The 19,969-nt window shown below is 35.1% G+C and overlaps 1 protein-coding gene across 5 annotated transcripts in view; it reads left to right on the forward strand.

Annotated features, from left to right (window-relative positions):
* Positions 1-19,969, forward strand: part of PTBP3 (polypyrimidine tract binding protein 3) — a 72,874-nt gene that overhangs the window by 35,001 nt on the left and 17,904 nt on the right. For all 5 annotated transcript variants that reach the window (XM_024126133.3, XM_028493644.2, XM_024126132.3 and 2 more), the window contains 2 exons: positions 5,402-5,512; positions 6,932-7,100. In XM_024126133.3, coding sequence (XP_023981901.1) covers positions 5,402-5,512; positions 6,932-7,100 — 280 coding nt within the window. The remainder of the gene's footprint in view (positions 1-5,401; positions 5,513-6,931; positions 7,101-19,969) is intronic.

Here is a 19,969-nt window from a genome sequence, read left to right on the forward strand (position 1 = left end):
AAAAAAAAAAAAAAAAAAAAGTTTATCATTTAAAAAATTGCATATTGCCATAATTCTTCAGTCAGGTCTCAGAGTATAATTTGTTATCAATTAATAATAAGCATTTACTCTGTGCCTCTTATATGCCAGGAATTGTACTCAATGATAGAGAAATGATTAAGACAAGGTATATACCTTCAAGGAGCTTTCAGTCTAATTAAAGGAGACTTATATAAACAAATGTATAGACCAATGTAAATAAAACAGCTAGATAAATATTTGTATGAGGCCAAGAGGGGGTATTAATATTCGGTAGTAGAGAATGAACTCTATTGAGATTTGGGTGAGGCTAAGGATTTTCTGGTGGCATTATTCCCTGAGCTGAGTTTTGAATAAGACAAATGAAAATTTACTAGGTATTAGGTAAAGAGTTACAGGAAAAGGGAAAAGCCACATGTATAGGCATGGAAGTCTGAAACCACTTAGTGTATCTGGAGAACTGCTATAGACAATTCCCTACAGTTGATGTAAATAGTGTGGTATAAAAAGTGTCAGGAAATGAGGTTGGAGAGGTACACCAGGGAGAGATTGTGTATGTTATACCAAAGAGCTTGGATTTTACCATGTAGATAATGGGGAGATAGTGAGGAATTTTAAGCAGGGAAAAGTATAATCTGACTTGTACTTTAGAACACTACCTGTGTCTGCAGTATGAAGGAGGGAGGTTAGGCAGTTATTATATCTCCTTTTATATATATACATACACATTTTTTTTTACATACACATTTTTAACATCTGTTACTACTCCTTTATCAGGTGAAAAAAAAAAAACAAACCTCAGTTGATGCACTTACAATATATAGATTGATGTGTGTGCATGCATGTAACACCATAGTATCACCAAGGATGGAAATTAAGAAAACATAATACCTCTTCCCAAGAATGCTTATACCTATATCTTAAAGAAAGATACAACATAAAATCTTTGACAGCTGAGAAGAAAGTAAATTTGGTATTCTTCTATAAACTTTAAGAATATTATCTAGAACATGAGGGTGTACTGAGGAAATAACCTGTTACAAGACCAAAATTTTCATTAAAAGAACAAAACAAAAAATTTCCTAGTGTTTTTTTCAAAATACAGTTCTAATGAGGGGTTAAGGTCTCAAAATTCTAAACCCTGAAATAGGACCATAATGAAATTAACTACATTTTATTAAAAGTTTTAAATTTCAATAAAGAGCCTTCAGACTATCTAACTTTTAAGGAATAGCATTTTCTGGTGACCCCTTCCAAGACAAATTGGTTCCACAAATCTTGTTGATCTTCTTATCTCTTATAAGAAATGTTTAACTCTAAGCTAATATGTTAAAGCATATCTTGCCAAAAATGAGTATTTGGACTTTAGGATAGTTATTTTATTTTGGAGGGTGGTAAAATACACATAAATTTTATCATTTTAACTTTTTTAAATTGTACAGTTCAGTGGCATTAGGTACATTTATATTTTTTTGCAGCCATCGCCAAATAGCATGTATCTCTAGAAATATTTTCATCTTCCCGTTGAAACTCCTGTACCTATTAAACAGTAACTCCCTACCCCATTCCTCCCTTCTCTCAGCCCGTGGCAACCACCATTCTTCCTCCTGTCTGTGAATTTGCCTACTCTAGGTTCCTCACATAAGTGGAATCACGCATCATTTGTTGTTTTGAGACTGGCTTATTTCCCTTAACACGGTGTCTTCAGGGTTCATCCATGTTGTAACATGTGTCAGAATTTCTTTCATTTTAAAGGCTGAATAATATTCCATTGTACGGATATACCACATTTTGTTTATTCATTCGTCTGTGGATGGATACTTGAGTTGCTTCCATCTTTTGGCTATTGCAAATAATGCTGCTGTGAACATAGGTGTTCAAATATCTCTTCGAGTCTCTGCTTTCAATTCTTTTGGGTATATACCAAGAAATGGAATTGTTGGATCATATGGTAATTTTATTCTTAATTTTTTTGGAAGAATCCCCATACAGTTTTCCATAGCCACTGCACCATTTTACATTTCCACCAACAGTCCACAAGGGTTCCACTTCCTCCACATCTTCCCCAACACTTAATCTTTTCTGTTTGTTTGTTTGTTTGTTTTGGATTTTTTAATAGTACCTGTCCTAATGGGGGCGTGAAGTGGTATTTTGTTGTAGTTTTTATTTGCATTTTGATGATTAGTGATGTTGAGCATCTTTCTTTCTTTTTTTTTTTTTGGCCACACCACGCGGCTTGCAGGATCTTAGTTCCCTGACCAGAGGTCGAACCTGGGCCCTTGCCAGTCCTAACCACTGGACCGCCAGGGAGTTCCCATTGAGCATCTTTTCAAGTGCTTGTTGCTATTGATTATCTTCTTTGGAGAAAGGTCTATTCAAATCCTTTGCCTGTTTTTAAAATCGGGTGTTTGTTGTTGTTGAGTTGTAGGAGTTTTTAAAAATATTTCTGTATATTAACCCCTTATCAGATAAATGATTTGCAAATATTGTCTCCCATTTTGTGGGTTGTCTTTTCAAGTCTGTTGATAGTCTTTTGATGAACATAAGTGTCCATTTTGATGTAGTTGAATTTATCTGTTTTTTCTTTTGTTGCCTGTGCTGTAGGATAGTTATTCTTTTTTTTTTTTTAAGATTTATTTATTATTTATTTATTTATTTTTGGCTGCATTGGGTCTTAGCTGTGGCATGTGGGACCGTCACTGAGGCATGCGGAATCTTTCATTGTGGTGTGCGGGATCTTTGCTGCGGCACGCAGGCTTCTCTCTAGTTGTGGCATGTGGGTTTTCTCTTCTCTAGTTGTGGCGCACAGGCTCCAGCACGTGTGGGCTCTGTGGTTGTGGTGCAGGGGTTCCAGAGCACATGGGCTCTGTAGTTCATGGCATGCGGGCTCTCTAGTTGAGACACGCGAGCTCAGTAGTTGTGGTGCATGGGCTTAGTTGCCCCACAGCATGTGGGATCTTAGTTCCCCGACCAGGGATCAAAGCCATGTCCCCTGCATTGGAAGGCAGATTCTTCTTTTTTTTTTTTTAAATACATTTATTTATTTATTTATTTATTTATTTATTTATTTTTGGCTGCGTTGGGTCTTTGTTGCTGCGCATGGGAGTTCTCTATTTGCAGCGAGCAGGGGCTACTCTGTGTTGCAGTGCACCAGCTTCTCTTGTTGCGGAGCATGAGCTCTAGGTGCACAGGCTTCAGTAGTTGTGGCTCACGGGCTCAGTAGTTGTGGCTCATGGGCTCTAGAGTGTAAGCTCAGTAGTTGTGGCACACGGGCTTAGTTGCTCCTCAGCATGTGGGATCTTCCCAGACCAGGGCTCGAACCCATGTCCCCTGCATTGGCAGGCGGATTCTTTACCACTGGACCACCAGGGAAGTCCCTAGGATAGTTATTCTTGATCATTCTTTCTGATAATTAAAAAGCAGGACCATTTGCCTATTAAGGAGACACATACATAGTATTTGGTAACAGCAAATTCTTACCAGCATAGGGAATACTTATGTTTTTATCCTTAGAAGCAGAAGGGCAAGTTTCTGGCTCATTAGAATCCAGATTTAAAATGGGATGTCAGAGGAAAGCAAAATGCATTGTAGTAACCCTGGCCCTGAACTTGTGGTGGGGAAGTATAACAAGTGTTGTAAGAGCATTGGTAACCAGGGGTCTGTCAGGAAACCTTCCCCCAACTCTGTTTATTCTGCTTCTCTAAAGATTCTTTAGAGACGCCTTCCTTGAGCACCCTTGCCCCTTCCCAACTTGCATTGCAGTTCACTCTCATCCCTTTCCCTTTTATTTTTAAAACAAAACACTTTTTTGTGATCAGACATTGTTATTTATTGGCTTATTTATCGTCTGTCTTTGCTTATGAGAGCAGAGGCTCGTTTCTTTCTTTTCTCTTTGAAGATTTTCCAGGTATTTTTTTTCTGTTATTGATTTTTAGTTTAAATCTATAATTGTTTGAGAATATACACTGTATGATTTCTATTATTTTAAATTTGTTAAAGTGTGTTTTATGGCTCAGAATGTGTCTATCTTGGTCAATGTTTCATGCAAAATTCAGAGTGTGTATTCTATTATTGCGTGCACTGTTCTATAAATGTCAACTAGATCCAGTTGATTGATGATGCTATTCAGTTCAGCTATATCCTTACTGATTTTCTGACTTCTGGGTCTGTCAATTAGTGATAGAGCGGTGTTAAAGTCTCCAGCTACAACAGGGTTTTTATAGTCCAGCAGCTTTTTTTCTCAAGTATTTTGATTCTTTTTTCATTAAGCACATACATATTAAGGGTTGTTATGTCTTCTTGGATAAATGACCCCTATTATTATTATATACCCTCCCTCTTTATCCCTGATAATTTTTCTTCAAAAATCAGTTTTGTCTAAAATTAATATAGCTGTACCAGCTTTTCTTAAAAATTAGTGTTAGCATGGTGTATCTTTCTCTCCCTTTAACTTGAGACTTTATATTTAAAGTGGGAGTGGGTTTCTCATGAATAACCTGGAGGTGGGTTTTGTTTGTGCTTTTTAAAAAGCCCACTCTGACAAGTATGTATTTTAATTAGCATATTTAGAACATTCACATTTAAAGTGATTTTTTTATATAGTTGGACTTATATCTACCAGGTTGGTAACTGTTTCTTACTTGTTGTTTCTTCCCCCCTTCTCTTTCTGCCTTTTTAAGGTTTTTTTTTCCTGTTTCACATTTTGTTTTTTACTAGAATTCTTTAGAGCATTTTTAGTTCACAAAAATCTTGAGCAGAATATATATACCTCCTTACTGCCAAAGACATACACAGTTTCCCCTATTATTAACATTAGTATGGTACTATTGTTTAAAATTGATGAGCCCATATTGAGACTCTTGCTACTACTGTTTTGTTCACTGCTGACTTTCTAGAGCTTAGAACAGTGCTCTATGAGTATTTGATGAATTAATAGAGCATTGAACATTTTGTTGTTCATTTTGTTGAATATTTTGTAGTTTTCCTGTCTATAAAAATTTCAAGAAGTAGTTGCTGATTCTCAGGCTGAAATAGTTGATCTGTATGACTCTTCCACTTCCAGGTATATGCTTTGTAACACCAACATCTCATAGCATTAATTAATTCCTGTTGTAACCTCCTGATTCAGTATTGTGCCATTTATGACATGCTATAAAACAGGTTAAATATTTAGTGCCTGTTATGTGTCAGGCGCTGTTTTAAGCCATGCGTGAGTGTTGAAACATGAACATCTTAGGCTTGATTGAAGTAATTTTGGTACCAATAGTTTTAATAGAGGAAATTATTTTCATTTAAAACTGGGATTCATGAATCAAGTTGTATTTATAAATATATGTTAGCAAATTTTTTCCTTAAATTTAACCTAATGTGAACTTTTTTCCAGATATTTTCTAAATTTGGCACAGTCTTAAAGATTATCACCTTTACAAAGAATAATCAGTTTCAAGCCTTGCTTCAGTATGCTGACCCACTGAATGCACATTATGCCAAAATGGTAATTATGATCTTTTTTTCATTTTTCAATTGTTAATCAGTCACTTCAGTGATACCAAAGAAAGCCATCATGTCTTCTCCTTTGCTGTAGTTTACCATGTGTTTTTTTTTTTTTAATTGTAATAAAATATACATACTGAAATTTACCATTTTTAAAAGTACTGTTCCATATGCTCTTCTTATAGTCTAAAAATTACTTCTTTCTTCATATGAAATGGTTTCAAATCACCTATCATTTCTCAGATTTCTGGGACTCATTTCTGTTTGTCATATTTAAAGTCTAGAGTTGAGCACAGTACTCCTGATATAATCTGACTAGTAAAGTAGGATTATCTTTACCCTAGTGCCTCATTTACTTATATTAAGTGAGCCAAAGATTGATTGATTTCAATATTTTTGCAACCATATTCACTGTTGAATTTCATTGAGCTCTAAATTGCTAAAGACATTAAATCTTAGGAAATATGCTGCCTTCAATTCATATTCTTGTTAGTACATGAGTGCTTGACTTTTGACAGGATGTAAAACTTCACATTCAGTTTGGTTATGTTTGACCCATCTCCTATTGAGATCTATCCCTAACTCTAATTCTATCTTGTATTGGTATCTGAATTATTTCTAATTTTTTTCCAAAGATAGGGACTAAGGTTTATAGTACTTTTGTGTATCACAAAGTGTCTAGCCCTTGATTAGGAATAACATTTATATTTGCTGTACCCTTTACCCGCATATATTATTTTGTACCTTTATGATGGCATACTGGTCAATAACTATTATGATAAGTCAGGGGTTTTTGTATATTTGTATGTTTTTTTGTTTTATTGATATTTTTATGTTTTGGTTTCTGTTATCTATTTTTATAAATTGAAGTGTTTGTGGAAGTCATAAGTAGCTATAAATATCCCTTTGGTAAGTCTTTATTATTTTCAAAGGAGGGATTGCTGATTTTTGGTCTTGTATCTGATCTGACTCGAAACTTCCCTCAAGTTTATTACTCAAAGAAAATAAACTTACAAGAAAAACAGTAAGTGGTAGATAATATTTCACTTATTGTGGTTCTGACAGGTACCATTTACAAAGGCTTTATTTCATCTTAACCTATATAAATTACATTAAAATGAATTAAGATGAAATGTAAAAATTAAATATCTTTAAATATTTAAAAAATAATCATAATAATTAGTACAATGTACAGTAATGTATAATAGTTTTCTGAGCTTATACATTTCTCCTCTTCCATTTGCTTTTCTCTCTTAGGCTCACACAGTTAGTGACAGAGGTGAAAGTAAACACAGGTCTTTGGCTTTTAGTTTAGTCCTCTTTGCTTTATGCCTGATTGCCACTCTGTCAAAGTAGAGGCTACTTGATTTATTATTGTTATTATCTTGCAAAACATCAGTCCCTTTCTTACATGCTTTAGGCTCTGGATGGCCAGAATATCTATAATGCATGCTGCACTCTGCGTATTGACTTCTCCAAGCTTACCAGCCTTAATGTGAAATATAATAATGACAAAAGCAGAGACTTCACTCGCTTAGACCTTCCTACTGGTGATGGCCAGCCATCTCTTGAACCCCCTATGGCTTTTGGTGAGTAGTTCTATTTTGCATCACAGAACAAGCTTTCTGAAGTTAAAAGTTTCATTTATTAATCCATATATGTCAGGTGGTTTCTTCTTGGATTCTCTCAGGATTTCTAAAGAAAAGCGAGAATCATGGAACAAAACTGTGTTCATTAATTGAATCTTAATATTAGTAGATTAGTTGGCAAAAACAAGTGGATACCTGAAATTGAATTTATTTTCTAACATTAATATTACTTGTTCTTTATAAACCATACAACCATTTGCTTGAAATTAATAGTCTTATATATTACCACTGGTTTAAGTTAGTTGATTTATAGGGTTGGCCAAAAAGTTCCTTTGGTTTCTAAGTACAAATAAAAGACACATTTTTCATTTTCACCAAGAACTTTATTGAACAACATATTCACCCTTTTGTTCCACTACCTTCTGCCATTTTTCAGGCAACTTCATAATTCCATCTTACCAAAACTTTTTATCTTTTTGAGCAAAGAACTGTTCCAGGTGCCTTTTACAGTCTTCCAGGGAATTGAAATTTTTTCCATTAAGAGAATTTTGTAAAGACCGAAATAAATGGAAATCCAAAGGTGCAATGTCTGGTGAATAGAGCAGGTGAATCAGAACTTCCCAGCCAAGCTGTAACAGTTTTTGTCTGGTCATCAAAGAAACATGTGGTCTTATGTTATCCTGATGGAAGATTACACATTTTCTACTGACTAATTCTGGACGCTTTTTGTCGAGTGCTGCTTTCAGTTGGTCTAATTGGGAGCAGTACTTGTTGGAGTTAATCGTTTGGTTTTCTGGAAGGAGCTCACAATAGAGGACTCCCTTCCGATCCCACCATATACACAACATCCCCTTTTTTGGATGAAGACTAGCCTTTGGTGTGGTTGGTGGTGGTTCATTTCGCTTGCCCCACATTCTCTTCCATTTCACATTATTGTACAATATCCACTTTTCATCGTCTGTCACAGTTTGTTTTGAAAACAAAACGTTTTCATTACGTTTAAGTAGAAAATCACATGCGGAAATACGGTCAAGAAGGTTTTTTCGCTTATGCGGAACCCTAACATCAAAGCGATAAACGTAACCAAGCTGGTGCAAATGATTTTCAGCGCTTGATTCGGATATTGTGAGTATGTCGGCTATCTCGCACATGGTATAACGTTGATTGTTCTCAATTAATGTCTCAATTTGATCGCTCTCAACTCAACTGGTCTACCCAACTGTGGAGCATCGTCCAGCAAGAAATGTCCAGCACGAAACTTTGCAAACCACTTTTGACATGTTTGATCAGTCACAACACCTTCTCCATACACTGCACGAATCTTTTTGTGTGTTTCAGTTGCGTTTTTACCTTTCTTGAAATAATAAAGTATAATATGCTGAAAATGTTGCTTTTTTTCTTCCATCTTCAATATTAAAATGGCTACACAGAAATTGACCAATTTTGATAAGTTTATTTTTAAATGCACGGTGATCTGACAGCTGTCACAATACAATCTAACAAAACTGTTTCAAATGAAGTTAAAGACAACTAAGTGCTACTAAAGGCATCTTAAAGAAAAAACCGAGCGAACCTTTTGGCCAGCCCAATATAACCAGCAAAATACTGGTGTAAGTGGTCTTGAGAGACATACTTTTCCTTTTTTAAGTACTGATACTTTAAAACAAGGACCTAAATTAGTAGTATGTTCTTCCTTTATTCAAAGAAGAGGATTTACAATTTTTTGTTTTTGTTTTTTAAACATCAGAACTTTTCATCTTTACCCTAAGTTTGTGTGAAGTTGCATTTTTGCACTAATAAAAGTAGTCTTCTGCATTACTCATGCAAATGTTGCTTTGGAGAGCCTCCTTTTATTTAAAATTAGTTCTCAATAATTTAAACTTTTAAAATAAACCTTTATGTAAAGGGAAAAGTAGTGGAGAGCCTACTTGGATATATCATTAGGTTAATATACTTTTTGGTTTTGCAACTCTCAAAGTGTGATTTATTATTTAGATAAAGTATTTTAATTTTATTACCCTTTGTGATTGATTTTTCTTTCCCAGATGACACCATAAAATATTAGTTGAGACTTTAAGTGATATTTAGTTTATCTTCATTTTATAGGTGAGAAAAAAGAATCCTTAGCCAAATTGTTGTCCAAAATTTTCTAGAAAACAGATGGTAAATTTAGTGTAAAAGCTTTTTGTTATTTATAACTGAAAATGTCAAGTGGATTGTTCAGTTCATGTTCCTAAATTGTTAGTTTCTGTTTTAGTCTGACCAAATTTTGGTGTTTTATACAGTTAGGCTTCCATATCTACAGATTTGGAATCTGTGGATTCAACCAACTGCAGATCAAAAATATTTGGGGGAAAAAAAATTCCATAATCCAAAAAGCAAAACTTGAATTTACCTTGTACCAGCAACTATTTTACATAGAATTACAGTGTATTTACACCTATTTACATAGCATTTACAACATACTAGGTATTATAAGCAATCTAGAGATGATTCACAGTATGCAGGAGTATGTGCAGAGATAATATGCAAATACTATACAATTTTATGTAAGGGACTTGAGCATCCTTGGATTTTGGTGTCTACAGGGTGGGGGGTTGGGGAGTGTGCTGGAACAATTCCCTTGTGGATACTGAGGGACGACTGTATTTGTTATCAGCCCCTACTCATATGTACAATTTGGGAGAGCCAAAGGTCTTTGTAATTACCATTTTAATAACGAATGATAGAAATTGGGGCTCTCACTCAAGTTTGCCAAAACTTGGCTATCAAATGTAGAACTGAACATATTTCAGTAATTGAATACATACTGTTGGTATAATTAATGTTCTGCATTGTGGGAGGAGGACATTTTAAAAATACAATTAAAAATTTTGGTTTCTGAATATAAAATAATCAGAATGTTACCATCCTTTTTTTATTGTATTAATAAATCCTTTGTCGTTGCAGTGTAGTGTCTACATTCTAAGATAAATAATTCATCAAACAGAGAACAGTACTTTTTTATGTGTTGTGTGAAAGTTTACTTTTCCTCTCACAAATATTTGAACAGTTCACTATTCCCTCTTTTTTTTCTCTTGGCTTCAGAAACACCACACTTCCATGACTTTTTTCCTTACCTCACTGGCTGTTCTTTCTTTTCTTTCTTTTAAAGATTACCATTTAAAGGTCTTAGGGCTAAGTTGTGAGCATTCTGTCCCTCTTTTTAGAGATATATATTGTACCTATAGAAAAGCTTGTAAAACTTGTGAATACAGTTTTAAATATCCATGTAGTTGCTACCCAGATTAGGAAATAAAATGTTTACACATACTGAAGAAGCATTATTTGTACCCCTCTCATTTATTGTGTTTCCACTCTCCCTGCTCCAAGATAACTGTAGTCTCAAATTTTTGATGATAGTCATGCTTTTGCTTTTCTGCTTTTCCCCTGTGGTTTGGTTTGGTTTTTTTACTACTCGTTATGCAGCCCTAAGTGCTAATTTAAAAAAATTTTTTCTCCTGTATTTAGAACTTTATCTAAATGGAATCATACTGTTTGTTTTCTTTTGTGATTCATCCACGTTCACATACTGTGGCTATCGCTTATTCATTGTCAATACTGTCAAGTATATAGATTCCCATTGTATGAATATACCACAGTTTGTTTATCTATTCTACTGTTGATAGACATTTGGGTTGTTTTAGTTTGAGGCTATTATGAACAGTGCTGCTGTGAAATTTTCTTGATTACCAGTGAGGTTGAACTTACTTTATTTATTGGCCATTCTCCTTTATGAATTTTCTGTTAATTCTTTTGTCTGTTTTTGTGTTTGGTTTCTTGTCTTTTCTTGTTTATTTGTGGGAATTCTTTATATATCTTAGACACTAGTCCTTTGTTGGTATTATGTGTTGCAAATAATTTCAGTTTTGGCTTATTGGTTCATTCTCTCCATGGTATTTTTATGTAGTCAGATTTATTTGCCATTTCCTTTATATTTGTGTTTTTGTGTCATGTTTAAGAAATCCTGTATTACTTTGACATTATATAGATAAATACTTATATTTTAAAGTTGATAGTATTTTAGTAACTTTTTATTGAAATACTTTAAGTTGCAAGAATAGTTCAAAGAATTCCCTTATATCCTTCAGATTCCCCAGTTATTAACATCATGCCACATTTACTTTATCATCTCTCTGTTTATATGTGTGTGTGAGTGTGTGTGTGTGTTGTTGTTTTTTTCTTCTGAGTCATTGGAGAATAAGTTGCAAGCATGGTGTCCCTTTTAAATACTCACTGTATATTTTCTAGAAACAAGGACATTCTTACCTAAATACCGTTATCAAAATCAGGAAATTAACATTCACACAATACTTTTTTGTGTGTGTGTGTGTGTGTGTGTGTGTGTGTGTGTGTTACGCGGGCCTCTCACTGCTGTGGCCTCTCCGGTTGCGGAGCACAGGCTCCTGACGTGCAGGCCCGGCAGCCATGGCCCACGGGCCCAGCCGCTCCGCGGCATGTGGGATCCTCCCGGACAGAGGCACAAACCCGCGTACCCTGCATCGGCAGGCGGACTCCCAACCACTGCGCCACCAGGGAAGCCCCATACAATACTATTATCTAATCCATAGACCTTTAAAAATTTTTGCCAGTTGTAAAAATAATGTTCTTCATAACGAAAATTTTTCTCAGAGTCAGGTTAATTTATTTGTCATGTCTCTTGGGAGTCCTTTAATTTGGAACATTTCCTCATTCTTTGTCTTTTATAACCTTTAAAATTTTAGAAGAGTTCAGGGTTGGGTATATAATAGAATTTCTCCCAACATGCGTGTCTGGTTTTTTAGCTGAAATAATGTTGTGTCTTTCTCATTCCATTACATCAGGAGACACATAATGCCAGTTTATCCTATTCCTGGTGTTATTAACCTTGATCACTTAAGGTGGTTTCTGCCAAGTTTCTTCCCTGTAAAGTTACTGTTTTTCTCTTTGTAATTAACAACATATCCTTATAAGGAGGATATGTTGAGACTATAAAAATAGCCTGTTTCTTATGACTTTTCACCCTTTAGTTTTAACATCCATTGCTTAAATTCGTTGTTACCGTGGTAGTTGTTGCTATATTGGTGATTTGCTAATTCTGTCATTCCTTCTCATTTATTAGCTGGGATTTTATTATAAAGAACTTTTTTCTTACCAACACTCCATTCATTCATTCATTCTTTTTTATTACATAAATTTGTGTGAATTTAAGGTTTATAATGTGCTACTTTGATGTATTTATATATTGTAATATGATTCAGATGTAGTGATATTTATCACATTACACAGTTTTAGTATAATATTGTCTGTATTCATTATACAGTGCATTAGCTCTCTGTGGCTTATTTACTATTCATTGTATTTATTTTTTCATGTTAGTATGAACTTGTAGGTTGTTATTTTATTCTATGGGTAATAATTTCATAGTATCATTTTTCATTTTATGTTCAAACTCTCCCAGATTTGGCCAGTGGGAGCCCTTTCACACTAGCTTCTGTGGCCTTTTGACATATCTTCATCATTGTTTGAACACTTCCTTACTTTCTGGCAGAAGATATTTCAGATCTTCTTTACTTTCCCTGCCTTAACACTGCAGTCAGCCGTTACTCCAACGAGCCCTGGTTCCTTTTAGAAGGAAAGGAACAGTATCAAGGCATTACATGTGCTTATTGCTAATAGGGTGTCACTGCTTCTAGGAACTTTAAATGGACATGACTAGGATATATGTGTATGTGTACTTCATAAATATATTTCTCTGTGTGTGTGCGTGTGTGCATGTGTGTGTTTGTGTTTAAAAAAACCACAAGTTTTAACTGATAACTCCAATTCCAATTCAGCACCCTTTTTTTTCATTTTGGTGATTCCCTTCTTCAAGAATGAGAAATCTAGTTTCCATTAGCCTCAACATATTTACTTATTTGCTCAATGCTATAATACACAAAAAGTAGTTTCAGAATTAACACATACCATTAACTTGAGGTTAATATATGCATGAGTAGTTTTCTGAGCATTGTTCCATTGCTCTATTTATTTGTCTTTCTTTTTGTCATTACCACAAGTCTCAATATCTGATAGAGTTGTCTCTTTACTTATTCTTCAAGAGTATCTTGGCAATTCTTGACCATTTACACTTAGGAATTTTAGGATCAGCTTTTCAAGTCCTCAACGGGGGGAAAAAAGCACTATTAGGGTTTTGATTGGATTATATTGACTTTATCAATCACTTAGAAGATAATCGACATCTTTGCAATAGAGTCTTCCAGTCTTTGAATATTGTACATATCTCCATTCATTTGTATATTCTTTAGTGTCTTTGAGTAAAGTTTGGTGACTTTCCCCCATAAAGGTTTGCATATATTTTGTTAGAATTATTCCTAAGAGCCATACTTTCTAGATTCTAATTCTAGACCAATCTTTATGATCCATGTAACTTTGGGCAAATTGCTTAACTGCTCTGTACTTTTGTCTCTTTATATGTGCAATGAACATAATAATAGTACTTAACAGGTAAGAGTTGTGATGAATATTAAATGTGCTAATATACATAAAGAGCTTAGAATGGTGCCCTGTAAGTTTTAGCCATCACTGTTATTTGGTTTTTAAACTGTTGCTAATATACAAATGCAGTGTTGTTGTTTCTTGATTTCATATTCAGCAACCTCGATAAACTCATTTCTTTCTCTAACTACTCTAATTAATTTTTCTCTTACTTTAGTAAGATGCACTGAACTTCTAAAATTTGCATAGAAATGGAAAAGCATCTAAAATAGTGAAAGGGAAATAAATGCAAGGCTTAATATAAAGCTGCAGTAGTCAAACCAGTTTGATAGTGTTGAAAGGTTAGATAAATTAATGGAGCAACATATAGAGTCTAGAAATCGACCCACATATATGTAGGGAGTTGATTTTGAGCAAAATTGCCAGTGTAAAAATTCAATAGGGAAAGGAAAATCTTTCAACAAGTAGTTTTTGGACAGATGGATATCCATATTGGAAAAAAATAAACATTGATCCGTATCTCACACCATACTGACACATTGACTTGAAATGGATCTTAGACCTGTATGTAAAACAAACCTATAAAACTCCTGGAATAAAACATAGGAGAGGGGACTTCCCTGGTGGTCCACTGGTTAAGACTCCAAGCTTCCACTGCAGGGGGCGTGGGTTCGATCCCTGTTCAGGGAACTAAGATCCCACATGCCATGCTGTGTGGCACGGCCAAAACAAAACAAACAAATAAATAAATCTTATATTAATAAAAAAAAAACTTAGAAAATCTTTGTAACCTTGGGATATGCAAAAGTTTCTTAGGTAAAACGCAAAAAGCACAAACCATAAAAGGAAATAATTTATATATTGTACATACATCAACATTTAAAAGTTTCACTGATTGAAAGGTACCATCAAGAAAACCAAAAGGTAAGCTATAGACTTGAAGAAAATATTTGCAACACATATATATAAGACAAATTCGTTATATCAAGTTATATAAAGAACTCTTATAGCTCGGTAATAAGAAAACAACTATTAAAAAATGGCCAAAAGATTTGACAAGATATTTTACAAAAGATGGTATATGAATGGCAGTAAACACATGAAAAGGTGCTCAACATCTCTAGTCATCAGGGAAATGGAAATTAAATTACTGTAAGATATTATTACATACCCATTAGAATAGCTAGAGTTAAAAAAGTTTCCTGTACCAAGGATATGGAGCATCTTTTACTAGCATACTGTATTGATGGCAATGTAAAATTTAGGAAATTCTTTGGTAAAGAGTTTGCCAGTTACTTAAGTTAAATGTGCACCTACAATATAACCTAGTCATTTACCCAAGAGAAGTGAAGAAGTTAGTCCACACAAATACCTGTATGCAAACGTTCATAGCAATTCTATTTGTAATGGCCAAAATCTGGGAATATTCTATTACAGGTGAATGGATAAACAAAATGTAGTTTATTGATGTGATGAAATACTATTCAGCAATAAAAAGGAATAAATTGTTAAGGACAACAGGATTATGTTGAATGAAAGAAGCCAGACAAAACATTATTATGAATGAAAGAAACCATATAAAAAAGAGCAACTGGTATATGATTCTGTTTATATATAATTCTATAAAATGCAAACTAATCTTTAGTGACAGAAAGCAGATCAGTTGCCTTTTGTACTTGTACAGTTTATTGTATGTAAATTAGAAAAGAGAAATAAGTCATATCATTTCAGTCTAATGCTGACAACCCTCCAAAGGCTCCCATTTCTTTCAGAGTATTAAATGCCCACATCCTTACATTGGATTGCAAGCCCTATACCATCCACTCCAGTTTTATTCTTTTGACATATAGCTCCTTTGATGTTCTCCCCTTGTTCCTTTTGCCCACCAAACTGACATCCCTCTAAAACATGTTAGGTATGTTCCCACCTCCAGATTGTTCCACTAGTTATTCCCTCTTCCTGGAGGGCTTTTCTCCCAGATACCCTCAGATTTTGCTCCTGCTGCCTTCTTTGACCTACCCCGACCAGACTTCCCTCAGTACTCCTGATTCTTCCTGTTCTATTTTTTTTAGTAGTATTTATCACCTTCTTACATATGCAGTTAACTTATTTCCTGTGTTTATTGTTTAATTCTGTTCTCATCAGTCGAAATAAGCTTCACCAAGGTAGTTTTTTTTCTTCTCTACTTAGTTTGCTGATATTTGTGCCTGACACAAAAAATATTTGTTGAATTAATGTTTATTTATTATTTGTTTTTTCCCACTACTGTTTTCGAAGTTTAACACTGTTTTGTATTTTCATCTAGGATTTTTAACTTGCATATTTTACCAAAATATAGAGTTAATCGATACCTGTAATCTTTTCTTATATAATACAAGAACTTTAGGACACTTTAACTCCTTTTACCTTCTCTTACCTCCTCCTAACTCAAGATATTATTATGTTTAAAACTTTTTAGATTTTAACATTTCAATTTGTTAGTATTATTTTATACAATCAATATTCATTTATATTAAGCCATATATAACTCTCTTAAGGCCTTTCATTTCTTCTTGCAACTCAGATATGCCATCTGGGATTGCTTACTTTCTGCCAGAAGGATATCCTTTAGTATTCACTTAAGGGGAAGGTCTGTGTTAACATGTTTGAAGTGTTCATTTCCCCAGAAATGTCTTTATTTTGTTGTCAGTTTTAAAAGATATATAGAGTTCTAGGTTGACAGGTTTGGGTTTTTTTTTTGGTGTATTAGAGAAATCAGTACACAGTAGCCTGGTTTTCATTGTTGCTCTTGGAAGGTCAGCTGTCAACCTAATTACTGCTGTTTTCTCTCTGGCTATTCTTTAGATTTTTTTTTTCATCTTTGCTGTCTATAGTTTCATTATGATGTGTCTGTCTAAGGATTTATTTTTTCTAACTGGAGCTCAAAAAGCTTCTTGATTTGGTGGATTGTTGTCTTTTACTGGTTCTAGAAATGATCTTCTCATATATTTCTCCTTCACACTGTTTCTTTTCTTACTTTCTGGAATTTTGATTAGACCTGTTATACTCTCTTACTCTGAGTATCTCAAACTTTCTTTCATATTTTCTATTTCTTTATCTCTCTGAGCTGCATCCTAAATAATTCCTTAGGGACTTTGATTTTACTAATGGTCTCTTCACCTTTGTCTAATCTGTTGTTAAATTTGTCTGATAATTTTAGATTTCAATAATTGTGCTTTTTATTTCTAGAAATTTTATTGATACTTGGTGTTTGTTTTTTTTTTTTAAGTATCTTCCCTACAGATATTTTTCAGCATGGCTTTTATTTCTTCAAACATACTATTTAAAATCAAATCAAATCAAATCTGATAATTCCAATGTCTGAAATCTTTGCAATTTTTCTGCAATTAGGTATTTCTTTTTCTACTTTCTTTTTTTCTTTTTGAGTTACTCATTTTACTTGGGGAATTGTGAGAGTTCTTTGAGGCTTAGTATCAAGATGGTATGTTCCTCCAGAAAGAATTTGCTTGTCTGCAGCAGTAAAGGATCTGTGTTTGGGACCATTTCAATCTAAATCCATAATTTTATTAATTTTCCCTTGAACTCCTAAGAAATGTGAATTTGGGCTGCAAATTGCATGAGAGCTTGCTTTTTTAACTTTTCAGGAACTTTTTTGTCTCTTCTCTGTTAGACACCAAGGCAACTTTCCTTGCAGTCTTCTGAAGGTAGGAGGAGTAGGTAATGGGGTGGGTTATTTTAGTCTTACACTTCTAGATTAATGCCATGGAGGTCTCCTGTTGACTTCCTTCCTTGGGCTGACCCTGGGATTTGCATCTTGTCTATTACACATGAGGCTGATAAAACCTAGCTGTTTCACAGAGTTCGGTTTTTGGCCTGGTTTATTCCTAATCATTTTGTTAGCTCTTAGATTTCTTTTTTTTTTAAGATCTTTTTACTCTTGCATTGGGCATATCTATAGTAAGGTTGGTCTGTATTATTTAGTCTGCTACTGTACCAACATTTTTGAAAAACAAAATAATTGTGCTTTTTTTACATAGTACATACTCTTTGTAATATTTTAAATGGCTCTGTATTTTGTCTAGTGACTCATCATAATTTATATAATAATTCTTCAATTTAGACATTAAGCTTGTTTCTTTAGGGCTTTGCTATTATAAATAACACTGATAAACTGATTTCATAGGTAAAAATGTTATCTCTTCATTTGTATTACCTTAATTGCTGTTGTGGTAGTACCTTTTCCAAATGTAAAATATGTATTATTAGTTATGCAAATTTTAAACCTTTTTCTTAAAAGTTTGTGTAAACCATTGCCTAACTGGTTACTTTGCTAAAATGTTTCTGTTTCTGCTTATTTGAGGAATGTAGATTTACAGAAACTTTACAAATGATTCTTTTGTCGAGTATTAACAAATGTTCTTCTTAATCATATTTTACTTGGAAACAATTATTTAAAATTTGACCCTGGTAATTGTTTGCTAATTCTTTCATTTATTGCTATTTAACGTTCAGTGAGTGTTATATCAAGAATTTTCGGGCTTCCCTGGTGGCGCAGCGGTTGCGCGTCCGCCTGCCGATGCAGGGGAACCGGGTTCGCGCCCCGGTCTGGGAGGATCCCACATGCCGCGGAGCGGCTGGGCCCGTGAGCCATGGCCGCTGAGCCTGCGCATCCGGAGCCTGTCCTCCGCAACGGGAGAGGCCACAGCAGAGGGAGGCCCGCATACCACAAAAAAAAAAAAAAAAAAAGAATTTTCCTCATTTCTCTAAAACCTACTACAAGTCTTCTGCCTCATACCCCCCACCCCGTAGCCATTTGTATTAGTCTCTTTGTTTTGTTTTAAAAGTACGTCCCTTGCCCTTCCCACAAATCTCAGTGGTTTACAGCAGTTAACATTTATTCCTCTCACATGACTGACACTTAAACAGCTGCGAATCAGCTTTTGCAAACTTCCTTCACGTGTCTTTTTTTTTTTTTTTTTTTTTTTTTTTTTTTTTGTGGTACGCGGGCCTCACACCGCTGTGGCCTCTCCCGCTGCGGAGCGCAGGCCCAGCTGCCATGGCCCACGGGCCCAGCCGCTCCGCGGCATGTGGGATCCTCCCAGACCGGTGCGCGAACCCGGTTCCCCTGCATCGGCAGGCGGACGCGCAACCACTGCGCCACCAGGGAAGCCCCACGTGTCTTTTTGATGGAGGGCCCAGGCTGAAGGTGTCACTACACTTGAGACATGGCATTCTTGTGGCAGAGAGTAAAAAAAATGAGAGCTGGTGTAAACCCATAATGCCTCTTAAAGCTTCTGCATAGAGGCAGTTTATGTCCTGTCTGTCCGTGTGTTCCTATCACATGACTGAGTGCAGTGGGTGTTGCATAGAAATGTATGCTCCTCCCACAGGAGACACTGCAAGTCACATGACCAGAGTTACGTGGAAGGGTCAAGTGAATACTTGGCAACAAAATTTATTTATTTATTTATGGCTGCGCTGGGTCTTCGTTGCTGTGTGCGGGCTTTCTCTAGTTGCGGTGAGCAGAGGCTACTCTTAGTTGCAGTCTGTGGGCTTCTCATTGCGGTGGCTTCTCTTGTTGCAGAGCACGAACTCTAGGAGCTTGGGCTTCAGTAGTTGTGGCTTGGAGGCTCTAGAGCACAGGCTCACTAGTTGTGGCGCATGGGCTTAGTTGCTCCACAGCATGTGAGATCTTCCTGGACCAGGGCTCGAACCTGTGTCCCCTGCATTGGCAGGTGGATTCTTAACCACTGTGCCACCAGGGAATCCCTACCATATCTCTTCCTATGTTTATTTTCTAGTGTAAATTTTCACGATAACTCATACCTGTACTGAAGCCTCTGTGATAAGTCTTCGTTTATGCCTTAAATTTAGTTATTTCTGTTACGAAAGTGAATCATTTTACCTATCATCTTTTTTTTAACTTTTTATTTTATATTGGAGTATAGTTGATAACAATGTTTTGTTAGTTTCCAGTGTACAGCAAAGTGATTCAGTTATACATATACATGTATCTGTTTTTTTTTCAAATTCTTTTCCCATTTAGGTTGTTACATAATACTGAGCAGAGTTCCCTGTGCTATACAATAGGTCCATGTTGGTTATCCATTTTAAATATAGCAGTGTGTACATGTCAATCCCAAATTCACTAATTATCCCTCCCCCCTCACCCTTCCCCACCAGTAACCATAAGTTCATTCTCTAAGTCTGTGAGTCTGTTTCTGTTTTCATTTTACCTATGATCTTGAGCCTACTTGAATGTAAGTTTAGCAAGGGCAGAGATTCTTGTCTGCTTTGTTCATTGCTTCCTCAGCACTAGAAGAATGCTTGCTTCCTAATGTGCTTTCAATAAA

This window comes from Physeter macrocephalus, chromosome 9 (assembly GCF_002837175.3).
Source record: "Physeter macrocephalus isolate SW-GA chromosome 9, ASM283717v5, whole genome shotgun sequence".
In the NCBI taxonomy this organism is placed as follows: Eukaryota; Metazoa; Chordata; class Mammalia; order Artiodactyla; family Physeteridae; genus Physeter; species Physeter macrocephalus.